The following is a 21,117-nucleotide window of genomic DNA, read 5'->3' on the forward strand; positions in this document are numbered from 1 at the left end:
CCCCCCGCCCCCCCCGCCCCCCCGCCGACCCACCAGCAATAAACAAGCAGTGCACTGAATACTGAGGCTTTACTTCAAGATGTGCCGCCGTAGAAATATATTTCTTCTCACCTTGGTTTTTAAGAAAACAAAGCTTTGCAGGGCTAATTCCACGCGGGCGTTGATTTAATTAATGCGGCCGCATGTCCCGTGGTCACATGTAATCCACTGAGCATTCTCAAGCGGGAGCTTCTCAGCTTCACGGAGGGAATCCAGAAGCTCGCTCGCTCGCTCGCTCGCTCGCCGCCGCCGCCGCCGCCGCCGCACACTGGCAGCGGCCCGCAACCGCGGACGCGCGCTAATCGCATAATTCCTTGTTTAATTAAACTGCGGCGCTGACCCGCCACTCGTCTGCCGCCTCCACGGGGAGACGCTTTCCTGCTTCTTCTCCTGCATCGGGAGCTCCTGCAACCCTCCGCAAACACTACAGACACTCCAGGACCAGGAGGAGTGTGTGTGTGTGTGTGTGTGTGTGTGTGTGTGTGTGTGTGTGTGTGTGTGTGTGTGTGTGTGTGTGTGTCCTGAACGACCACGGAGAGCAGCAATCACTTATCATCTGGTCAAAGTTAAGGGTGTGAAGGTGCTGGGACACGTTTGAGCTGAGAGTTGGAGAACTTTCTCTCCTGCTGCCATTTGGGTTCTGGGCAGAGGTCCTAGGTGTGTGTGGAGGTCCTAGGTGTGTGTGGAGGTCATAGGTGTGTGTGGAGGTCATTGGTGTGTGTAGAGGTCCTAGGTGTGTGTGGAGGTCATTTGTGTGTGTGGTGGTCGTAGGTGTGAGTTGAGGTCGTAGGTGTGTGTGGAGGTCATAGGTGTGTGTGGAGGTCGGAGGTGTGTGTGGAGGTCATAGGTGTTTGTGGACGTCGTAGGTGTGTGTGGAGGTCATAGGTGTGTGTGGAGGTCATAGGTGTGTGTGGAGGTTGCAGGTGTGTGTGGAGGTGGTAGGTGTGTGTATGGAGGTCATTGGTGTGTGTGGAGGTCATAGTTGTGTGTGGAGGTGGTAGGTTTGTGTGGAGGTCATTGGTGTGTGTGTAGGTTGCAGGTGTGTGTGGAGGTCGTAGGTGTGTGTGGAGGTCATAGGTGTGTGTGGACGTCGTAGGTGTGTGTGGAGGTCATAGGTGTGTGTGGAGGTCGTAGGTGTGTGTGGAGGTTGCAGGTGTGTGTGGAGGTGGTAGGCGTGTGTATGGAGGTCATTGGTGTGTGTGGAGGTCATAGGTGTGTGTGGAGGTGGTAGGTGTGTGTGTAGGTGGTAGGTGTGTGTGGAGGTGGTAGGTGTGTGTGGAGGTGGTAGGTGTGTGTGGAGGTGGTAGGTGTGTGTGGAGGTGGTAGGTGTGTGTGGAGGTGGTAGGTGTGTGTGGAGGTGGTAGGAGAGCGGAACCCCACCAGAGGCCTGAGTAGAACGATCAGATCGGAGTTCAATAAGATAAGAAGTGTTTGTGAGATGTTTGCTTTGCAGGTCCAGTGATGGAGGAGGATCTGCAAGGAACCTCCATCCCTGCGTTCTCACAGTTTCTTTACACTTTGGTGCTGCTCTTTGTTATTGTTACGACATCATCATCATCATCTTTATTGGTTGTGAAGCCGCGCCGGTCGTCCGTCTCCCTCCCGTCCTCGCCGAGGAGTTTCCTCTCCAGAAACCTCCCATCCTTCTGCAGGTGTGAGTGACAGCTCAGAGGTCCACCCTGTGGTTCAAGACTCAAGATGATTATTGTCACATGAACAGAAACCAGTTTCCCTGTGCAGTGAAACCCCTACTTTGCTGTCCGCGGTGCAATGGGATACGTGCCGGTAGAAGAGTTTTAACGTGATTATAATATTATTATAGAGAAGAGTGGTGGTGCAAGATGTTTGGGTGCAGCTTGGGGTGCAACTCACCAGGTGCAGGTGTGAGGATCAGTGCTCTGTGGACTTTACATGTGCGAGGAGAACGAGCGTCTGATGGCCGTCGGGTAGAAGGAGAGTGATTGACAGTTGCCCCTTTCAGCTTAAACATGGAGGGCAGGCGTCTCCAGGTGCGTCCACGTGTCTCCAGCAGCCTCCGTGGATTGAAGGCCACGCCTCAGTGTCCGTCCGCGGGCCGAGGTTTGCACGCTGGGTGGAGGCGGCGGTTCGAGCCGCTTCGACACAGTGGGGTTTTTACCGGGTAACTGAAGAGATGGATGTACACCTGTACACCTTGTACACCTTGTACAGCTGTACACCTTGTATGCCTTGTATGCCTTGTACGCCTCCTTGTATGCCTGTACACCTGTATGCCTTGTATGCCTTGTATGCCTTGTATGCCTTGTATGCTTGTGCACCTGTATGGCTCTACATCCTTACGCCTCAGCTTGGTGGCTGCAGCCTATCACAGCTGTTATTGGATGAGCGGCATGTCGACCCTGGACCAATCACAGTGCCGCATACAGAGACATCCAACCCTTCACCCTGTCCCTGGACCTCTTGCATGTTTTTGGCAGAGCCGTGGAGAGAGCGGAGCCTCCACCCGGAGGCCCCTGTCGGGATCCTTGTTGTCAACCATGTGGTTCATCCACGGGGTTTTTGCAGAAACAAATGACAAATATAAGACGAGTGGCGGGTTCTGGTCCTGTCGCCATGTCGCCATGTCAGAAGCTCATCCAGGCCCCTGTCGCGGAGCAGCTGGCAGGATCCGGCCCATTCGCCGCTCGCGTCCTTAACCATCCTTTGTTTCATAGTGTGGCGAGGGCCGCCTCTCCGGGAGGCTCCGGGACGATGACGTGTGCGTGGACACACCGCAGCGCGATGTCTCATTATTGTCGTCCAACAATGGCGGCGAGCGGCCTCATTTGAAATGGATATCTGTTCGCATCAGATAATCTTGCGGCGGCTCGGAAGGCGTCCGCGCGGCTGAAATCGTCTGCACAATGAACTCGCGGGGACTATTTGGGGCCCGTCAGTGTTTGTCTGGGCCCCGGGGCCCACGCAGGAGAACGCCGCGACACGCATCGCCAAGGTGGTCTGGAGAGATTAGCAGCCCTCGTTCCGCGCTGACTCTCAGCAACGTGCCCCGGGGGACGGCGGATGAGAGGGTTTGGAGATGGGATAATGCTGCAAGAAAATGTATTTGTCATATAAATAACCGCACAGAGAAATCTTGTCGCCTTGTAAAGGCTCATCAGGGGGCTTAACAATGGGAAACGCCACGTTCCCCTTCTCCGGGACTCACGGGAGCGTAGGAACGTGTTTACCGCCGTGTTAAACGTCCATCACCGCCTCGTGAAGCTCACGTACTGAGCTCATTTGCCCTCATCCTGCGGTCACGCGAGTTTTCCCAGCGGAGCAAAGCCACCCTCGGCCTCCGGTGTCTGCAGCCTCCCTCCCTCCGTGCAGACATCCAAAGCGCCCGAGTGGCGATGGAGCTGTTTTGAGAAACACAACATCTCCATCGAGTTCCTCACGTGGACTCAGAGGCGCCGTCATGCCGACTCTTGTCCTCGCGCTCCCCGTGGGCGTCTGACCCGCATGCAGGACGCCGGTCCCTCGCAGAGGCCGTATCTCGGACGTTCGGCCGCCCTGCTCACGCTTGGGACGCCTTTCCCACGACGCTGGCAGCAGATGCTGACCGGAAGGCCTGCAGAAACTGAAGCGAGGTGTCCGGGAGCCCCACAGAGAGAAGCAGGGGAGCCTGGAGGTGGAATCAGGGGGGATTGAAGACTGTAGAAACAGAAGAGACAACTTAAGGCGCAGGTTGAACCGCATCGGAAGGACGGTCTGCACATGCAGACCTTCATCGGGGTCGTCTGTGGATCCGCCGGTGGAGCTGCACCAGGTGAACGTCCAGCAACTCCAATGGTCTGCTTAGTGCCATGTATCGCAGCTCATGTGTGTGTGTGTGTGTGTGTGTGTGTGTGTGTGTGTGTGTGAATGCGATCCAGTGTGTGCCGCATGGGTGAAGACCATTTACCTTTCAGTGGGGTCCAGTCCGGGGCCCCTTCTGAGGGCCAGTCATGAACATCCCATTTTCTGTTTCCATAGCAACCACAGCTCTTGAACATTAAAACGTGGCGCTCGGTGAGCCGGTGGTCCCGCCTCCGTCCTTGTATGCTTCGTCACCATACGGACCGTGAAGTGAACAGGCGGCTGTTTTCTGTCCAGGCACTCGGATGGACGAAGTGTCAGACGTGGAGTCGGAGCCGGACCTCCCTCTGAAGAGGAAGCAGCGCAGGAGTCGAACCACGTTCACGGCGGAGCAACTGGAGGAGCTGGAGAAGGCCTTTGAAAGAACCCACTACCCAGACATCTACACCAGAGAAGAGCTGGCCCAGAGGACCAAACTCACCGAGGCCCGAGTCCAGGTAAGACCTTCTCCTTCCGGCCACAACCGCCACCCTGGTCTGGGAAGCAGTCTGGTCCCACGGGAGACGCAGAGGAAACTTGTAGAACTGCACAGACGTTGGCGCCCAATAGGTCGCTTTCCTGATCCTCCAACAGGGGCTTTGCTTGTGAAGACCTCGCTGTGTCAAGAACCAGATTGTGTTTTCCAAGTGATCGCCAGAAGCTTCTCTTGCTGTCTGCTGAGATTCCCGTTTGTGCGCCGTGATGGTTAGTGAAGTCAATGACAAAGCGACAAGGTTCACAGGGGAACCAGGCGGCTCGGGAGCCGGACGACCCCGCGGCCTTTCCTAGAAGGTTACGAGGAGCTAACTGCCGCCCGGCCGGGTCGCAGAGTGCGCGAGGTGTCGCCGAAATGTCTCCGGGTTGTCGAGACGGGACGGGTTTCTGCAGAAAGCGCCGTTTCCTTCCTGTACCGACGTCGTCGATTGTCGGGCCTTCCGGAAGGCTGCTCTCTGGCCTGCATGGACACTCCCGGGAGGCCCCGGCCTCCTTCTGCCCACGAGGCGGGGACTTTGAATGCGGTGATGGAGAACCTGTGGTTGACTAGCAACCGGGAAACAAGGACATGTACATTTTCGGAAACGGGAGCGCTGTGCCGGTCTTTGAACGGGTCACAGTCAAAGCGGCGGCAGCGTTCGGCCGGCTCTTCGGGCCGGAAATGGATTTCCCCTGACACTCGGGCAGGTTCCCACACGGCCGGCCGTCGAAGCCGGCTTCAAAACTCGATTGAACGAAACTCAAAAAGAAACAGAAGAAGAAGCCCTTTATTCCAGAACTTCCCCTCTGTGCAAAAAAGAAAATGAAATCAATTCCTTGCAATGTGGCCGGCCTCGGCAGTCCCCAGCTGCCGCCTCAGGTCGTGGACGGCTCACCTTCTGAGGTCACAGATAGAAAACCTAGTGCTCTTGAGGTTCACCGGCTGCAGTCCTGCCGACCCCAAGACCCTTCGGCCTCCTGGACGTGGTTCGCTTCCGGAAGCTGCGGCTCCTCCGGGCGGGAAGGACGGGGAGGACGAGGAGGACGAGGAGGACGAGGAGGACGGGGAGGACGAGGAGGACGAGGAGGACGGGGAGGACGAGGAGGACGAGGAGGACGGGGAGGACGGGGAGGACGGGGAGGACGGGGAGGACGGGGAGGACGGGGAGGACGGGGAGGACGGGGAATAGTGAGTTGTTCCCGATAACCGGGCTGCCTTGCGGGTCGGAGGAGTGGCGGTGCGGCGAGCGCTCGGCCAGCTGTTCCGTGAGGAGATCCTTTGGTCTGCTGGGCTTCGACGGCCCGGTAGTGACACAGTAGTGCCGGGGAAAATAGCGGCGGCTTTGAGCGGCAGCTGTTGTCGGGCCGAGGCGGGGGCCGCATTCCTGCCGCATGTATCACCGCCCGGCATCTTGGCCGCAATCTGTCTTTCCCACCGCCTTCAAGCCCACCACTCATTTTAAGGACTCACAAAAGAGCGGAGACGTTTCCCCCGGGACCTTTAATCCACCGCGGCCGGGGGATCAGGCAGGAGAAGGAAAGCAGAGACACTGAGAACGAGGGGCTCCGGCGAAACCGGGGCCGAGGCCGCAGAAGGTCCAGAAGACCTGCCTGGGCTGCAGGATCAGGGGGAACTCCTCAAGGCACCGACGCCTCCTGCTGTCACCTGGGGTCAGACCACAAATCTAAACATGTCAAAAGTCCAGGTGGACAGGAAAACAACAAGGGGAACACACACACACACACACACACACACACACACACGCAGACCCTGCATGCTTCAGAAGAGTGTATTCTGAGCCCGACTGGTGGGCGTCTCAGACAGCAGGGGGCTCCAGCTCACCCTCTTTGGAACGGTGGGACAAAGATCTTAGACCAGCACGAGGGGGACGTGGAAGCGAACAGGAGCCTCCTGACCGAGAGACCTCGTGGAACCGGTCTTCATGGAGGGCAGGTCTTTGCCGCCGGTCTCAGAGGACGGGAGGAGGACTCCCAAAGGTCTCCTTCGCATGGCGATGGGTCTTTTTCGGAGGTGGCGCCGGCCCGATGCCTTCCTCTTTGTGCAGACGGAGCCGAACGGCGGAGCCCGTCGGTCCGACTCCTTCCTTTCTTGTAGCACCTGAGGGCGGCGGCGGCTCTAATCATCTGAGTGTCCTCCTCAGAAATAGGCGTCCAAATGAAGTCCTCCACTTGAAAGGCATGTTTTCATTTGCTGCAAATGAAAGAGGAGGATTCTTGGGGAAAGTGGGTGGGAAGACAGCCAGAGGCGCTGCAGGCCCTCGCTGCCGCTCTCCAGCAGGGTGTGTGTGTGTGTGTGTGTGTGTGTGTGTGTGAGAGAGAGAGAGAGAAAGAGTGAGTGTGTGTGTGAGGGCTGGTCTGAATTAAACAATGTTAGTGATAAAAAAGCAGTTGGGATGTGTCCTGTCCTGGTGTGTGTGAGGTGAAGACAGAACCCACCAGTGGCTAGGTGTGTGTGTGTGTGTGTGTGTGTGTGTGTACTGTATGTGTGTGTGTGAGTAACAGGTTGATACTTGCTCTGAGCTTCTGATGTTTGCTTGGTTTTAATTAAGAGCTCTGGAATTATTCCACAGCTGAGTTGAAGTAGACCGTTTACCTCTCGGCCATGGCCCCCCTCCCTTTGGTAGACCAGGGAGAAGTTCTGTGTGTGTGTGTGTGTGTGTGTGTGTGTGTGTGTTTCCAGCTCCAAAGAAGGCTGTTGCACAGAGCTCAGGGTGCAGTCGTGAGGTCCCTGCAGACCACCCTGCTGCAGATGTTCTGGAGCTCAGACAGGAAGTGGTGTGACGGGCCGTCACGGCCTCTGAAGGCCTCTGAAGGCCTCTGAAGGCTTCTGTAGGCCAGCTATAGGATAAACGTCAGGTGTGGGAGCTCGGGTTCTGCTGCCGAGGCGGGTCTTGGTGCCGCGGATGCCGGTCTTTTACCGGTCCAGGCCGGAAGCCGCCCCTCTGCCAGGAGCTCGAGAAGATGCCGTCAAACGCGGTGTGATGCCGGCGTCCTCCAGCAGCAGCGTGAAGGTCTGACGCGCCACGTCCGGCCTCGGCCGCGTCCTCGTCCCTCGGCGCGACGAAGCCGCCGGCCGACGCCTCTCCGCCGTGCGAACGCCGACTGACGCGTCGTGCTTTCCTTCTCCTCAGGTGTGGTTCAGCAACCGTCGGGCCCGCTGGCGGAAACAAGCGGGAGCCAATCAGCTGGCGGCGTTCAACCACCTGCTCCCGAGCGGATTCCCTCCCGCCGGGATGCCAGCGCTTCCCACCTACCAGCTGCCCGAATCCAGCTACCCAACCAACAACCTGTCCCAAGGTAGGCCTGCCGTCTCAGTCCTGGAGCCGCCGGACACTCTTTGGATGAACAGCTGGTTTTCCAGATGGAGCAGATGATAGTAGAGGCTGGTGTGCAGCATGCTGAAGATCTCAGATGATTGGTACTCACTGGGAGATCCAAGCGTTTCTACACTACACTTTGGTTTTTCACCAGGAACCAAAACGAATCGAGGAATGAATCCTCGTGTCGGGGACTTGAAGTCCTTCAGCAAAATGCGGGTCCTCATGCTTTGTGCAAGATGTGATATAATACTGTAATAATGATTATAACGAGAGCCGACCATGAAGGTTGAGTATTTCTGAGGGACCTGCCGTTCAGATGAACCCCGCTTGAAGGTCCGTCCCTGCAGACGACCTCTGATGCCGAGCACGTTCCCGCTCTTCCTCCCCGCTCGGCATCTCGTCAGCGTCTCCATGTGTGGACACGCTGGCACGAGGTGCGAGTGGAGATCTTGGTACAGGCCGGAACTCTGCCGGGGTTTGTGGTCTTGCTTGTCCAGATTCACGTCAGGTGAAGATCATGAGAAGAGGCGTGCAGGCCACCTCCTGCCTTCTGCAACCCTTCAAACCCCCCAGACCTCGGTGTCTTAGCAGCAGCAGGAATCTAGGTGGACGCCCCTGAGGCCTCAGGTGGTCTGGAGGGCTTTTCTGGAAAGCTTCAGTGGAACAACCACCGTGATCTTCTGGAACGCCTTCATTTCAGCCAAAAACACCATCGTTGAAGTTCTGATGTGGAGCTGAGCGTTTGTCCACCGAACCTCCGTCAAAGGCTGTCAGAGCTTCTCCTGTCTGAAACCAGCCGGAAACCATTGGCATGGACACGTCACTCATCTCACCGGTGACTCAGAAGATACCTGCTGACCATGGCTGTGGTGTCTGGTGCGAAGCTGCTCAGAACTGCAAAAGAGTTGTGATTTGGCAGAGACGACAGCAGGTCCGTCTGACGTTGTCCATCCGAAAGGGAGCGGTTCTTCTCCGAAAAGGTCCATCCATGTCCTTCCAAGATGCGTATGATCGGAGGAAACATCTGCGCTTCAGTAGCACTGCTTTGTATTTGCCTCCTACATACCACCAGTCAGTCTTCTTCTAGATAATCTTGCTTGGGTCAGTGTGGAGAAGATCATCACCTGTGTGTGTGTGTGAGCTTATGTTCTTGTCCTCCAGATGGTGGAAGCACAGTCCACCGCCCCCAGCCATTGCCTCCATCCACGATGCACCAAGGTGGTCTGTCCAGCACCGACAGCGGCGCCGCTTACGGTCTGGCCTCCAACCGTCATGGCTTCTCCAGCTACTCCGACACCTTCATGACCTCCGCGGCGTCCGGCAATCACGTCAACCCCGTCAGCAACGGCCTCTCCCCGCAGGTAGGAAGCTCTGGATGCTCTGGACGCTCTGGACGCTCTGGATGCTCTGGATGGTCCAGAAGCTCTGGATGCTCTGAATGCTCTGAACGCTCTGGATGGTCCAGAAACTCTGGATGGTCCAGAAGCTCTGGATGCTCTGAATGCTCTGGATGGTCCAGAAGCTCCGGATGCTCTGGACGCTCTGGATGCTCTGGGCATCTGCGGCCTCCAGGTTTAGAGTCAGTGTGTGTTACTGCTTAGCTCATGCTAATTGTCTGTGGACGCAGAGATGTTTGCTGCTTGGAGTATCATCACATACCGGACAGCCAAAGGTACTTCAATAACTAGTACAGAACTAGTACATCCAATAATACTGGATGGTATTCACTGCCTCGGTATCTGGCAGTTCACCCGAACCTTCAGACACCCGTCCATGCTGTCCAAAGGGTTACCAAGGTCTTCGTTCCTCAGGTACTCCACAATCAGGCTGAGATCCGTGGAAGCCCTCACGTGCTCCACCTGGATACAGACCTTCTCCTCACCTGGGGCTGGTGTGAGGTGTCCTGCAGTCATGAAGGAGGTTCAGGGCTGTCGCCATTTGTGTGTGTGTGTGTGGTCCAGTGTGTGTGTGTGTGTGTGTGTGTGTGTGTGTGTGTGTGTGTGTGTGTGTGTGTGTGGAGACTGTTCAGGGTTCTTCTCTGGTGAGAAGGTCTGTTGTTGTTAGGAGGTCTCCCTGCGAGGCAGGAGCTGGTGTCAGTGGATCCCCTTTGGAGAAAATGATCTGTGGAGGAAGACCTCCGCTTCATTCGTTCCCCTGCCAGCTGTGGATGACCTTTGACCTTCTTTGAAAGGGTATCTTCCATGGCGGTGATGCAGGGATGACAGCCTGGTGACCTCCATGCACAGCAGGTCTCCGAGGAGGAGGAGGAAGAGGAGGAGGAGGAGGAGGCGTCAGGAAGCTCTTTGAACCGGAGGCCCGGAGAGGCCGAGGAGGAGCTGAGGAGGAGCTGAGGAGAAGGTGCTGGAGTCAAGGCCTGAGTCAGCCAGAAGCAGAGGAGATGGATGGAGGTCTTATTGGCAGCTCTTGTTTTGTTTGCGGGAGGCGCGGAGGTTAATTCTCCCCCCGTTCTGTCTGACAGGAGCGCAGACGGACGGATTTAGCGACGGGAAGAAGAAGAGCTTTGCGGCCTTTGTGGCAGAGTGTGGGATAACAGAGGTGTTTCTCGGGCACGTGTGTTTTATTAATCTTTGTGTCGAGGCTTAATGCCGCAGAAAGGAGGCTGCGTGCACGTCGGCAGCCGCGGCCGCCTTCATTTGGTAAAATCTCTATCCCCGAAGAACAGAGCGCCGGTTTACATCGGGGATTACCAGGCCGGGGGAACACGGTAAATACGCCGCATTCATATGGATATTACCTCGCCGATGTAGATATCTGACTCGACCGGGAAACCTGACGCCGTAAGTGACTTAAATCCTTCGCTTAATGAAAAACGGTATCACTTCCGCACCTTCTTTGTCAGCCGGGGAACAAAAACATCTTCCCGCCGGGGCCGCCAGCCAACGGAGGCCGGGGAATCTGCGGGATCGCGTCTCCAAATGAAGCCCGACTTCATTCGCGCTTCGTGGGACGCCGCGCTTTGATTTATATATGAATTTGTGTTTATAAAAAGGAAAAATGAGTAAAGGCGGAGGGGGTTTAGAGGGATTAAAAACAAGCGCAGCTCCGGCCGGAGACCACGTCTCAGGGGCTCCTGGGCGGACGCCCTCGCCGCCCTCGCCGCCCTGCCGCCGCCAGGCTCGGACGGCGCTCTCAGGTGATTGGTGTTCGTTCACCGGCTCATCCACGGGGTGAAGTGCGTTCTGGGGGGGCTCGTTACGCCGTCGCCGCGCCGACCCTTTTCCCCGGAATTGACAGCAGATAACAGAATATCCCCGGATTGCGCCCCAGAAATGGACGGGAGGCCGAACGCGGCGCGTCTGACAGGCAATAACTCAATTTGAAACAGCGATATTGCATTTGGAATGTAATTCAGGCCGGCTTCTCTGCAGACCCAACGGGGCCGCGGAGCGCAGCCAATTCCAAGTCTTATTGACGGAAAGACAGTATGAAAGGCTGTCCCTGTGACGCCATTGTGTGAGTAAACAGAAAAAAAAAAACCTTTTTCCGCGCCCCCTCCCCATAAAGCCGCGGTATTTTTTAATTTGTGTATTTCTTCTTTTTTTCCGTGGGTCCAACTTCAGTCTTGACAAATTCCCATAAATCTATTCTGCTCTTAAGCTCTCTGCCCGGTTACTGCAGTCAGACGGGACCAGTAATCCCTCCCTGTCAGGTCGGACAACTCGGTGACCTGGTGGTGGAGATGAAATTATTACGTCTGCAGTGGACCCCCCCCCCCTCACACACACACACACACACACACACACACACACACACACACACACACACACGGATGCACCAGCAAAGAACATCTCGCGCTCACATTCCCTCTGCAGTTTGTTGTGAAAGAGGAGGTTTAGCCTGCTTTGGAATGGTGGAGCTCTCTGGCTTCCTATTTGATGTTGGGGTGAGGGAGAGGGAGCGGGAGCGGAGCAGGAGGATGGAGGATGGAGAGGAGTGGGTTTCAGTGCTGGGGGATCAGAGCCGCTTTGGTTCTCTCGCTCTGTCTCTTTGATCCATATCCCCAGGCCTGCCTGCCTCGCTAACTCAGGCCTCAGCTCTTGTTTCCTGACAACTGTCGGCCTGAGATAAGGAGGTGGGAGGGGGGGCGGGGGGTGCCTTCACATGCTGCCCCCCCCCCACTGTACACCCACACACACACACGCGCACGCACACACACACGCGCTCAGACACTCAACCGTTTTTTTTTTAATTACTACAAAACGCCACATAAAATTTCAATGCAATCAAACATGAATTTGAAAGTAAAACGGTCGTCATCGTTTACAGGGCGCAGCCAAGAGGATCACAAAGGGAACTTTTAAATGATCCCACACACACACACACACACACACACACACACACACACACACACACACACACACACACTGCCACCGGTGCTTAGAAGAAAAGCAGCAATTAGAGTGGAGCGGCTCGCCGTGCAGCCCTGCTCTCCGTGGGCTGCACCTGGTTGCCGGCGTTGGCTCCTGCTGCCGCCGCCGCCACCGCCGCAGTATTAAGCCCTCTGATTGGGCGCGCTGTCAGCTGGCACCGAGCCATGTCAACAAATCACATCATAACGGATGAGCACATAAATTTAGACGGTCACACCGAGGGGGGGGGGGCGCTTCTTCACCAGAAATCAGCTGAAAAACAGATGCAGCTTCGCTTCGGAGGAAACGAGGGAAGGAGGGAAGGACATGGATATACATACGTAGATATAAAAACACAGGCAGTTAAAGCAGGAGAGCAGGAGATGGAGGGATTCATTCATTCATTCATTCATCCATTCATCCATTCATTCTTTCATCCATTCATTCATTCATTCATTCATTCATTCATTCATCCATTCATCCATTCATTCTTTCATCCATTCATTCATCCATTCATTCATTATCATCACCACTTATCCTGCAGACCGGGTCGTGGGGGGGGCGGAGCCTATCCCCGCTGTGATTGGACAAGAGGCGAGTTCACCCTGGATCCATCACACACACACACACACACATACAGCCGTGGCTTCCCCGCTCAGCTGCAGACGAAGCGATGACGTGTCAAGAGTTGTGAATGAGTGAAGCGTCCTGGCGCTTCGCCGCAGAGCTCCGCCCACCGGCTGATCGGAGTCCCTCAGGCCGTTTCTGACCTCGGCGGATTTTCGGAGGAAGATTTACGCGTGTATTTTCTTCATCGTGGTGTTTCTCATCATTACTTCAGATTGTGTTCAAAGGGGTCCTGGTTCATTTTTGAATTATTTTGGGGGACTTTCAAATGTTCTCTGGCTGTGGAGATGCTGTGTTGTTGTGCTGATCCCTCGGTGGTTGACTGGTTTCCATGGAGAGCTCCTGTCCTCCCTGTTGAGGCCGTGACGCTCTCGCCTCCATCTTCTCTGCCTTTCCTTTCGTTCAATCCTCTTTTCTCCACCCGTTCCCACCTGTCTGGACGCTTTTCCTAACTAGAAACTGTTCCAATGACCAAAAGACAGCAGGCAGAACTAGAGGTTGCAGAGATGAAGATGTGGAGGTTCTCTTTGGGAGTGACCAGGATGGAGAGGATCAGGAATGAGTCCATCAGAGGAACAGCACATGTGAGATGTTTTGGAGAGAAGGTCAGAGAAGCCAGACGGAGATGGTTGGGTCATGGACAGAGGAGGGATAGAGAATATATTGGTAGACGGATGCTGGAATTAGAGCTGCCAGGCAGGAGGAAGACCAGAGAGAAGATTTATGGACGTGGTGAGAGAAGATATGAAGGTAGTTGGTGTGAGAGAGGAGGATCCAGAGAATAGGGTGAGATGGAGAAAGTGGACTCGCTGTGGCGACGCCTGAAGGGAAAAGCCGAAAGAAGAAGAAGTTCCTCCAATTCTTCACGTCTCCCTTGTTGTTAAAAATGGGCACCATCACACTTCTCCGTTCCTCAGGCATCCTCTCACTTCTTCTTTGCTGACCCTTCTCTCCTCATGTACTCCTGCACTTCCTCATTCCACCACCAAGTGTCCTTGTCTGCTCTCCTTCCAGAAGACACCCGAGTACCTCCTCCCTCCTACCTGCTGCCTGATCACATTGGCTGCAGTTGTCCAGTCGCTGCCTCTGTGGGACAAACCTCCTAACGACACTGAACTTCACACCTTCAATTTCTAACTTGGCCTGACACTTTTCTGCTCCGGAACATTACCGGCAAATTCCTCCTTCAAGTTTCCTCCAGCTCTATTTCTCTTCTCACCGGTACCGTGATATCACAACCCGAACGCTGTCCCCGTTCTTCTGACCCGGCGACCTTTCCACCTGAAGTCCTGGACGCTCAGCCTGTCCGTCCTCCGCCCGGATCCTGCGGCCGGTCAGGGTTTGGGACGGCCTTTCCTTGACCCTGTTGTCAGGAATGCCTTTTTCCCGGTCAGGGCGGCGACATCAGCTCTCTATCCGTCTGCCTGCCCGGCTCCCCCCCCCCTTCCTGTCCGCAAGGGCGACTTGAAGTCGCTCAAACTGTGGCGAGGTTTGGTTCCGTCTTCAGCGTGGGGTCGTGTCCAGCCGAGACAATTTTAGAAGTGCAGAGATTTGCGGCGCTGCATCTCTCAGATAAATTTAATACTGCTCCATTGGCTCAATTTGTTTTTCAGCTTTGGAGGTTGAACCTCTCCCCGTCCGTGGAGAAAAGCCACTGACAGATGGATATCTATCCCGCTGCTTTCAAACACATCGGGCCGACGACATAATGGAAAGCTCGTCTATTTCAGGCAGAATTCTGTCTTTTAGCATCCGGATTCCCTTCTCACTCGGTCTACTTTGCGGTCAAATAGTCAAATCACCGAGCCCCATCACAAGATGAGGTTTCGTCCCCGTGATAGGTGTAACAACCGCTTCTGATTTTGGTTTCCGAGCCATTAACTAACTCCCTTTGAAAAGAAGGAAAGAAAAAAAAAGGTAGTCCGCGTGACAATTTCTGTCAGAACGACCCGAGCGATTCAAAACTGACCCTTTTCATTGCGGTGAATTTCCCTGTGGGGATGAATAAAGTACCTGCTGCCTCCTTCAGCCACCGCCACCTCACTGAGCTCCACCCGGCCGCCCCGTCCTGCGGCCGCCGAGGCCGTGGGAGGCCGGGCCGCAGCCGGCGCTCTCTGCGAGCCCGGTCTGGCCGGGCGAGGGGGGGTGCCGGCCCGGCCTCCGGGCTCCGGACCTGGGGCCCCGGACCCCAAAAATGAAAGGTGTCCGAACCGCGGTCCGGTCCCGTGGTCCGGTCACCCTCCTGGGACCTGCGTGCCGTGGGCGACCTCACCGAGAACCTTACCTGGACGTGGAGCTCCGAGGGTCGCTGCGACACGCAAACCCCTGCGCCGCCAAGAGGCGCCGCTCACGGAGGGGATGTTTTTAATCGCGGAAACGCCGGGATTGTCGTCTGCTGACTTTCAGCTGTGGTTATTGTCGCATCTCAGGATGTTGACCGCCCTTTCTTTCTATGTCTGCAGGTGATGAGCATCCTCAGTAACCCCAGCAGTGTTTCCTCACAGCCACAACACGACTTCTCCATCTCCCCGCTCCACGGCGCTCTGGAAAGCTCTCCGTCAAACGCCATCTCGGCCAGCTGCAGCCAACGTTCGGCCGACGCCTCCATCAAGACGGTGGACAGCCATCCGTCATCGCAGTCCTACTGTCCTCCTACGTACAGCACCACCAGCTACAGCGTGGACCCTGCTGTGGCGGCCGCAGGCTACCAGTACAGTCAATATGGCCAGAGTAAGTTCAGATGCTAGCAGGGGTCGCAGGGGTCGCAGGGGTCGCAGGGGTCGCAGGGGTCGTCTCATCGCAACCGTGGTCAGAGAAAGCATGTGTGTTTGTTTGTCCGTCACCCTTTGGTCGTCGGCGGTACGAAGCAGCTGTTCACTTTGGCCGCTGAAGCGGCGAAGTGAGGAAACATCTTGGAAAGCTGAACCGGATCCAAAGGGCATCACTTTCTTTGTGTTCGGCGAAGCTCCGACTGAGAAATCACAGCACCAAGCCTGTAGTTTGTAACATCTAAGCTACTTTCCTTGATGATTCAAAATAATTGTAAAAGCCCTTCGATCCCGTTGTCGATATTCTTCCCCGGTCGGCGCCCTCGCACCGCACTGGTGAAACGGCCGTAACCTTCCCGTCATACGGTTTGGGGCGCCACGGAAAAAGAATGGCATCGTGGATAATTCACTCATTCATGGTCGGATGGCTTCTAAGGGGCCGAGTCAAGGTGGCAACGAACCTCCTCGGAGGAGGTCGACCCAGATGTCGCCGTCCCATGTGACACAGGCTCGCTCTTTCTGTGGGACCCGGAGGCGTCTTCTGGCCCGACGGGACAGATAATCCCTCCGGTGCTTTCTGCCAGACCACAGGGCCTCTTTTCAAGTGGACACGCCTGGAACACTTCTGAAGGGAGGAGGCCCGGAGACGTCCCACCAGATGTCCGAACCGCCGCAACTAACTCCTTTTGACATGAAGGAGCCGTGGCCCCGCTCGGAGCCCCTCCTGGTTCTCTGTGCCTCGTCTCTAAGGAAAAGCCCGGCCACCTCGCCGAGGAAAATAACTTCAGTCGCTTGTATCCGGAACCCCCTTCTGTCGATCGCGACCCGGAGCTCAGGACCGTGGAAGAGGGTACCGGACATCGATGGAACGGTGCATTGAGAGCTTTGCCTTCTGGCTCAGCGGCTTCTTCTTCACAACCGAGCGACGCAGCGCCGGGGTCACTGTGGGCGGTAGACCCGTCCGCCGGTTTGGTTCCGGCTCCGCTCGTCCCTCTCCGGTGAACGAGGCTCCGGGGCACTCGACGACCTCGACTCGGGGCTCTTCATGTCCGCAAACCCGTAAGCGGCGGCGCAGGACAGCGTCGTGGCCTCAGACCTCGACGAGCTTCTTACTCTTGCGCTCGCCTGCCAGAAGGCGTCGGACGGGACCTCGTCATCTGCGGGGGGGGAAGTCCTCCCCGTGACCGCACCCGGAGAACCCGTCCTTGGAGATCACCAGCAGAGCTGGTGACAGTGTCTGAGGCTCCGGGTCGGCCCTTCCTGTGCGTTTGTGACGAGCGCCGGCCGCGGGACTTCTTATTCGCCGCGTCTTTTCAAGAGCAAGACTTTGTTTTCGAAATGAATCCGCCGCATTTGCCGGAAAACCGAACAGCCGGTTTGCCGCTCGCTTCCTTCCAAAGCACCGCCGCCCTGCGGATCATCTGACATTTGGCGTTTGGATTCCTGATTTTCATTTGCACGTCGAGTCCTCCTCCAAATCATCTAGCCGGCGGTCACGCTCCGGTACCCCGGGGATCCGCCGCGGTAATTAGGAACCACCGGCGGATCCTCGACCTCACATGGGCTCGAGGCTAATTGTTGGAGCGGCGCTTGTGAACTTCATTTGTGGAAGGAGACCCGGTGCTCCGTCCTTCCGCCCGCGCTCTCATTTACGAGCTCTCATTAAAAATGATTCAGCCTTTCCAGCCCCCGAACGCCGGCTCTGGTGCGCAGGAAGGCGCTGCCGCCGCCTTCGCCAAAGCCTGCCTGAGTGCCACGCTTATACGGGAGCTAATACCTCCGGTTGGCTGCGGCCCTCCACCCCCCGTCACACACTGACTTTACTCCAGACACTTGACTCTTCTCTTGTTCTAATTCAGGAAGCACCTGACAGATTAAAGTACATACTGTCAAAACAGCTGAGGTGTGTGTAGATCTGTGTTTGTGCACGAACATGCGTGTTAGCGTGTTATCAGATAGGCTCCGTCTTGGACGCGGAGGACTGTGTGTGACTGTTCAGCGGGGATTTAAGGTGTAAATCTGGCTGACAGGAAAAAAACAGCTTCGTTTAGAAGGGCCTCGCTAAACCTCTGTGAACACACACACACACACACACACACACACACACACACTGCCCCCCCAGTTGTCTTGATGACTGGCACCCTGGCAGACAGACCTGCCCACCCAAAGGTGCTCTTCTTTTCCCCGTCCTCGGCGCAGAGTGACAGCTTCTTTTCTGCGCATGATGCACGCAAGCATCCTAACTGACATGCCTGCTTTATCCACCCCCCCGGCCCAAACACACACACACACACACACACACACACACACACACACACACCGTGTCACATCATGTGCTCTCAGCAATCCTCTCTGTTGCATTATACAACAGAGTATATAACCAGCTGAACCTGGGAGCAGCGACATCCACCAGACAGTGATGTGCTGAGCCTTAATGCCAGCTTTCCACCGTTCATACACACCGTCTGCCCGTCTGTCTGCCCGTCTGTCTGCCCGTCTGTCTGCCCGTCTGCCCGTCTGCCCCTTTCCCCCCTTTTTCACTTTGACTGAAATAATAATTACACTATGAATCACATTGCAATCCATGTTAATGGATGTTGTGATGGTCACTGTTTATTGCCTGTCAACTTATCTCTGCATCATTCTGGGACTGTATGTGTGTGTGTGTGTGTGTGTGTGTGTGTGTGTGCCTGATATGCATCTGTATGCATGCTAAATTCAAACTAATCATTGAAAGTGTCCTTACTTAGAGTGTATTCCTGTTGTTGTGAGTATTATTTGGCCGCGGCCCCTGGACGGTGTCGGTCTGGTCGTGGACATCGAAGAAGGGGTTTTAATATAAAAGTTATTATGCATCAGTTGATTTCAATGTTAACTCGTCCTCAGCCTCGGCTTCCAACCGGCAGCCAAAGCCTCGCCCTTCAGTATTCTTAGTGTTTGAGGCAAAGCGGTGGCGGTGCCGGTTTGTGTTAAACACAAACAAAATGGGTGTGGTGTGAAACATGTGGAAGCCGGAAGGATGATCCTGTGTCCTCTGTCCTCCTCAGCTGCCGTGGACTACCTGGCCAAGAACGTGGGTCTGTCCAGCCAGCGCAGAATGAAGCTGGCCGACCACTCGGCCGTGTTGGGACTGCTGCAGGTGGAGACGGGCCAGGCGTACTAGCGCGCCTCGCATGTATAAACATGACATCCGGTCACCAGCACAACCCGCACCGCCCGCCTCCCATGGGGCCGATGTAGCGTATTTGACGGCGTACTGTTCACCCGGGGTTCGGAGGTGGATTTATTTAGCTACAAACACTTTATCGAACTTTAATCGTTCCCACTGGAGCCGTGCAGCATTCCGTCACAAAGGGTTATCCTTGCTTTTGTTTCGTTGTTTTTCCACGTCGCACCAAAATGTATCTATTGTACCTTGACGAGGCCACGCCGCCGTCCACATCCTCGGGCTCACTGCGGCGACCGTGTCCACGCGCTGACCTCACCGGAGCCCTCCAATCAGAGGAAAAGGCTTCAAGCCCCCCCCCCCCGTCTGCGCCGTGTCCAGCCTGCAATGGCGGAACAGTCTTCAACTGCAACCTCGTGTCTTTGCCACTCTTTTGGACACCCAGAGAGGAAAGGCTGAACATTAGCGACCTGTGGAACCACTCCGGGAGACAGTCGGGCCGCTGGATCGGGTGGCCGGGCCGTCGCCTCTGAACCGTTCAGTTCCAGAGCTCCGCTAGCCCGTGGAAGTGTTGTTGAGCGAATCGGAGAATGCCCTCGATCGGGTGCATCCATTACGAGTCCGTGCAGGTCACCGGCAGGGATCGATGAAGCACTCGAAATGAGATGAAGCCTTCAGGAGAAGGATAGGTGCCAATAAGAAGCCATTCCAGCGCCGGATAGCGCAGATCCATGTACCCGTGAAGTGAGAACCACCTGGCTGGCGGGTGAGTGGACGGACCCATCGGGGCAGATCCCCCCCGCCGGCTGCAGTGTGTCTGCTTTTCAGTTGCCACAATAAGCCAAATCTGTCGTGGGCGTCTCTGCTCCGTTCTCTCCGGAGCTTTCCTCGGTTTGAAGGTGGCCACCAGAAGGTGGCGAGAGCTCAGGGCTTCCTCGCAGTTTATGGCGGCGCCCCGAAGCTGCTGAGTGACGAACGGGCCGACGCTTTCCCTCCGATCACTGACGGCAAATACTGGAGGCCGAATCACAGCGGCGATCGTCGCGTTCAAATGAGCTCCCTCGTTTGGTTTGGAAACGTGTTCGTCGGAGATCCAAGCAGATCCGCTCTGCGCCGGCCCTCCTGCCGTTGTTTATATTTCTTTGCCAATATTAAGAGACGTATTCGGCGCCGCTTATTTTAGCCCCTCAAAGCCTGATGAGAGAGATTCTTGGGTCAGGCTCTGCCCGTCCTCCCGGCTCCTCTGGTCTCCGTTCCATCCTTCTTCCAACCGAGTCTTCACAGGTGCAAACATTAGAAGTGCACGAACGTCGTTTAATCTTAAGTCCATCCCGTCCGTACGGTCCGTGCACAGCTGAATCCTCTCTCCAACCTACCGAGGTCCCTATCGTCCTCCTGCAGAAACACGCCTCCTATCAGACTTTAGACTTCGAACCGAAGCCAGATGTTTCGTGAAAACTCCGACGTGCTTCTGGCGACTTCCTGACGTGCCGTCACTGTCACTTCTACCTTTTTCTCCTGGGTTGCGTTTGCGACCTGTGATTTCCACCGTCAACAGCTGGGTTACGTCAGCCTTGGTACCCGCCGGCCCCGCCGAGCGCCGCCGTCCGCTCGTGTTCATAATTCAATTATTACCGTCGACACCTCCCTCGGTCCATTGGCTGCCGAGCCGCTCGCCGAGCGGAGCTGCCAGGCTTCGAGTCGCCTTGAACTGGGTTCCTTAAGGTCTTCTCAGAGTACCAGAGTGAACGGCGCAGCTGCTCGATGGCGACCGACAGCGCGGAGTCACATCTGTAGGTTGGCTTTCAAGAACGTCGAAAGATTTCAGAAGCGGCCCGAGACCGTCAAGAGCACGTCTCCGACAATGAAACCGACCCGCGGCTTTGCAATTGCGTTCGGTCGAATTGGACATTTTGAAAAGTCTTAATCCCTTTTCATGGTAAACAGAGATGGCAAAGTGGCATCGCCTGTCCTTGACCTGCAGAGAGAAGAACGCCTTCCAGTCGTGGGTCCACAGTCAGGAAGCCTTTTCTTTGTCATTTGTTGATCGCCCGTATCTTGACACGTTGTTTCCTCCCCTCCTTGACGCTGATGTACATTCCAAGCCCTCTCAGGCTGCTCTCATTGGATCGCTGTCCTGCTGCACATCTCAGATGAAAGAACTTCCAAACAGAGACTTTTGAAAGTGACGCATCAGCGAGTTTCAGGGCGACGCTGTCCAGATCCAGACGTGGAGCTGCGACCTCACCCCCTTTGTGTTTCTACTCCACTTCTATTTATTCTTACTTTTGATCGACGGATCGAACCGGTCCTCGTCAATCGACGGCGGAGTCGACGTTCCGGTTTGACGCGACATTGAAATGTCAGTTCCCCTCTCGGGTCCAAAGCGTTCGGAACGGGTCGCCCGCATCCACCGAGCCACCGCCCCTCTTCCCGGTGCTCCGAACCAGATCCGCCGCCATGGTGCTGCCACGCGT

The 21,117-nt window shown here is 55.9% G+C and overlaps 1 protein-coding gene across 2 annotated transcripts in view; it reads left to right on the forward strand.

Moving 5' to 3' along the window:
* Positions 1-20,718, forward strand: part of LOC147226774 (paired box protein Pax-7-like) — a 36,908-nt gene extending 16,190 nt beyond the window's left edge. For both annotated transcript variants that reach the window (XM_086159465.1, XM_086159466.1), the window contains exons 5-9: positions 4,153-4,352; positions 7,521-7,686; positions 8,871-9,070; positions 15,169-15,436; positions 18,522-20,718. In XM_086159465.1, coding sequence (XP_086015591.1) covers positions 4,153-4,352; positions 7,521-7,686; positions 8,871-9,070; positions 15,169-15,436; positions 18,522-18,637 — 950 coding nt within the window. In that variant the 3' untranslated portion in view covers positions 18,638-20,718. The remainder of the gene's footprint in view (positions 1-4,152; positions 4,353-7,520; positions 7,687-8,870; positions 9,071-15,168; positions 15,437-18,521) is intronic.
* Positions 20,719-21,117: the final 399 nt, after the last annotated feature.

Source organism: Fistularia commersonii, chromosome 14, assembly GCF_037954325.1.
Source record: "Fistularia commersonii isolate RoL2024-O1a breed Wild chromosome 14, RoL_Fcom_v1.0, whole genome shotgun sequence".
Lineage (NCBI taxonomy): Eukaryota > Metazoa > Chordata > Actinopteri > Syngnathiformes > Fistulariidae > Fistularia > Fistularia commersonii.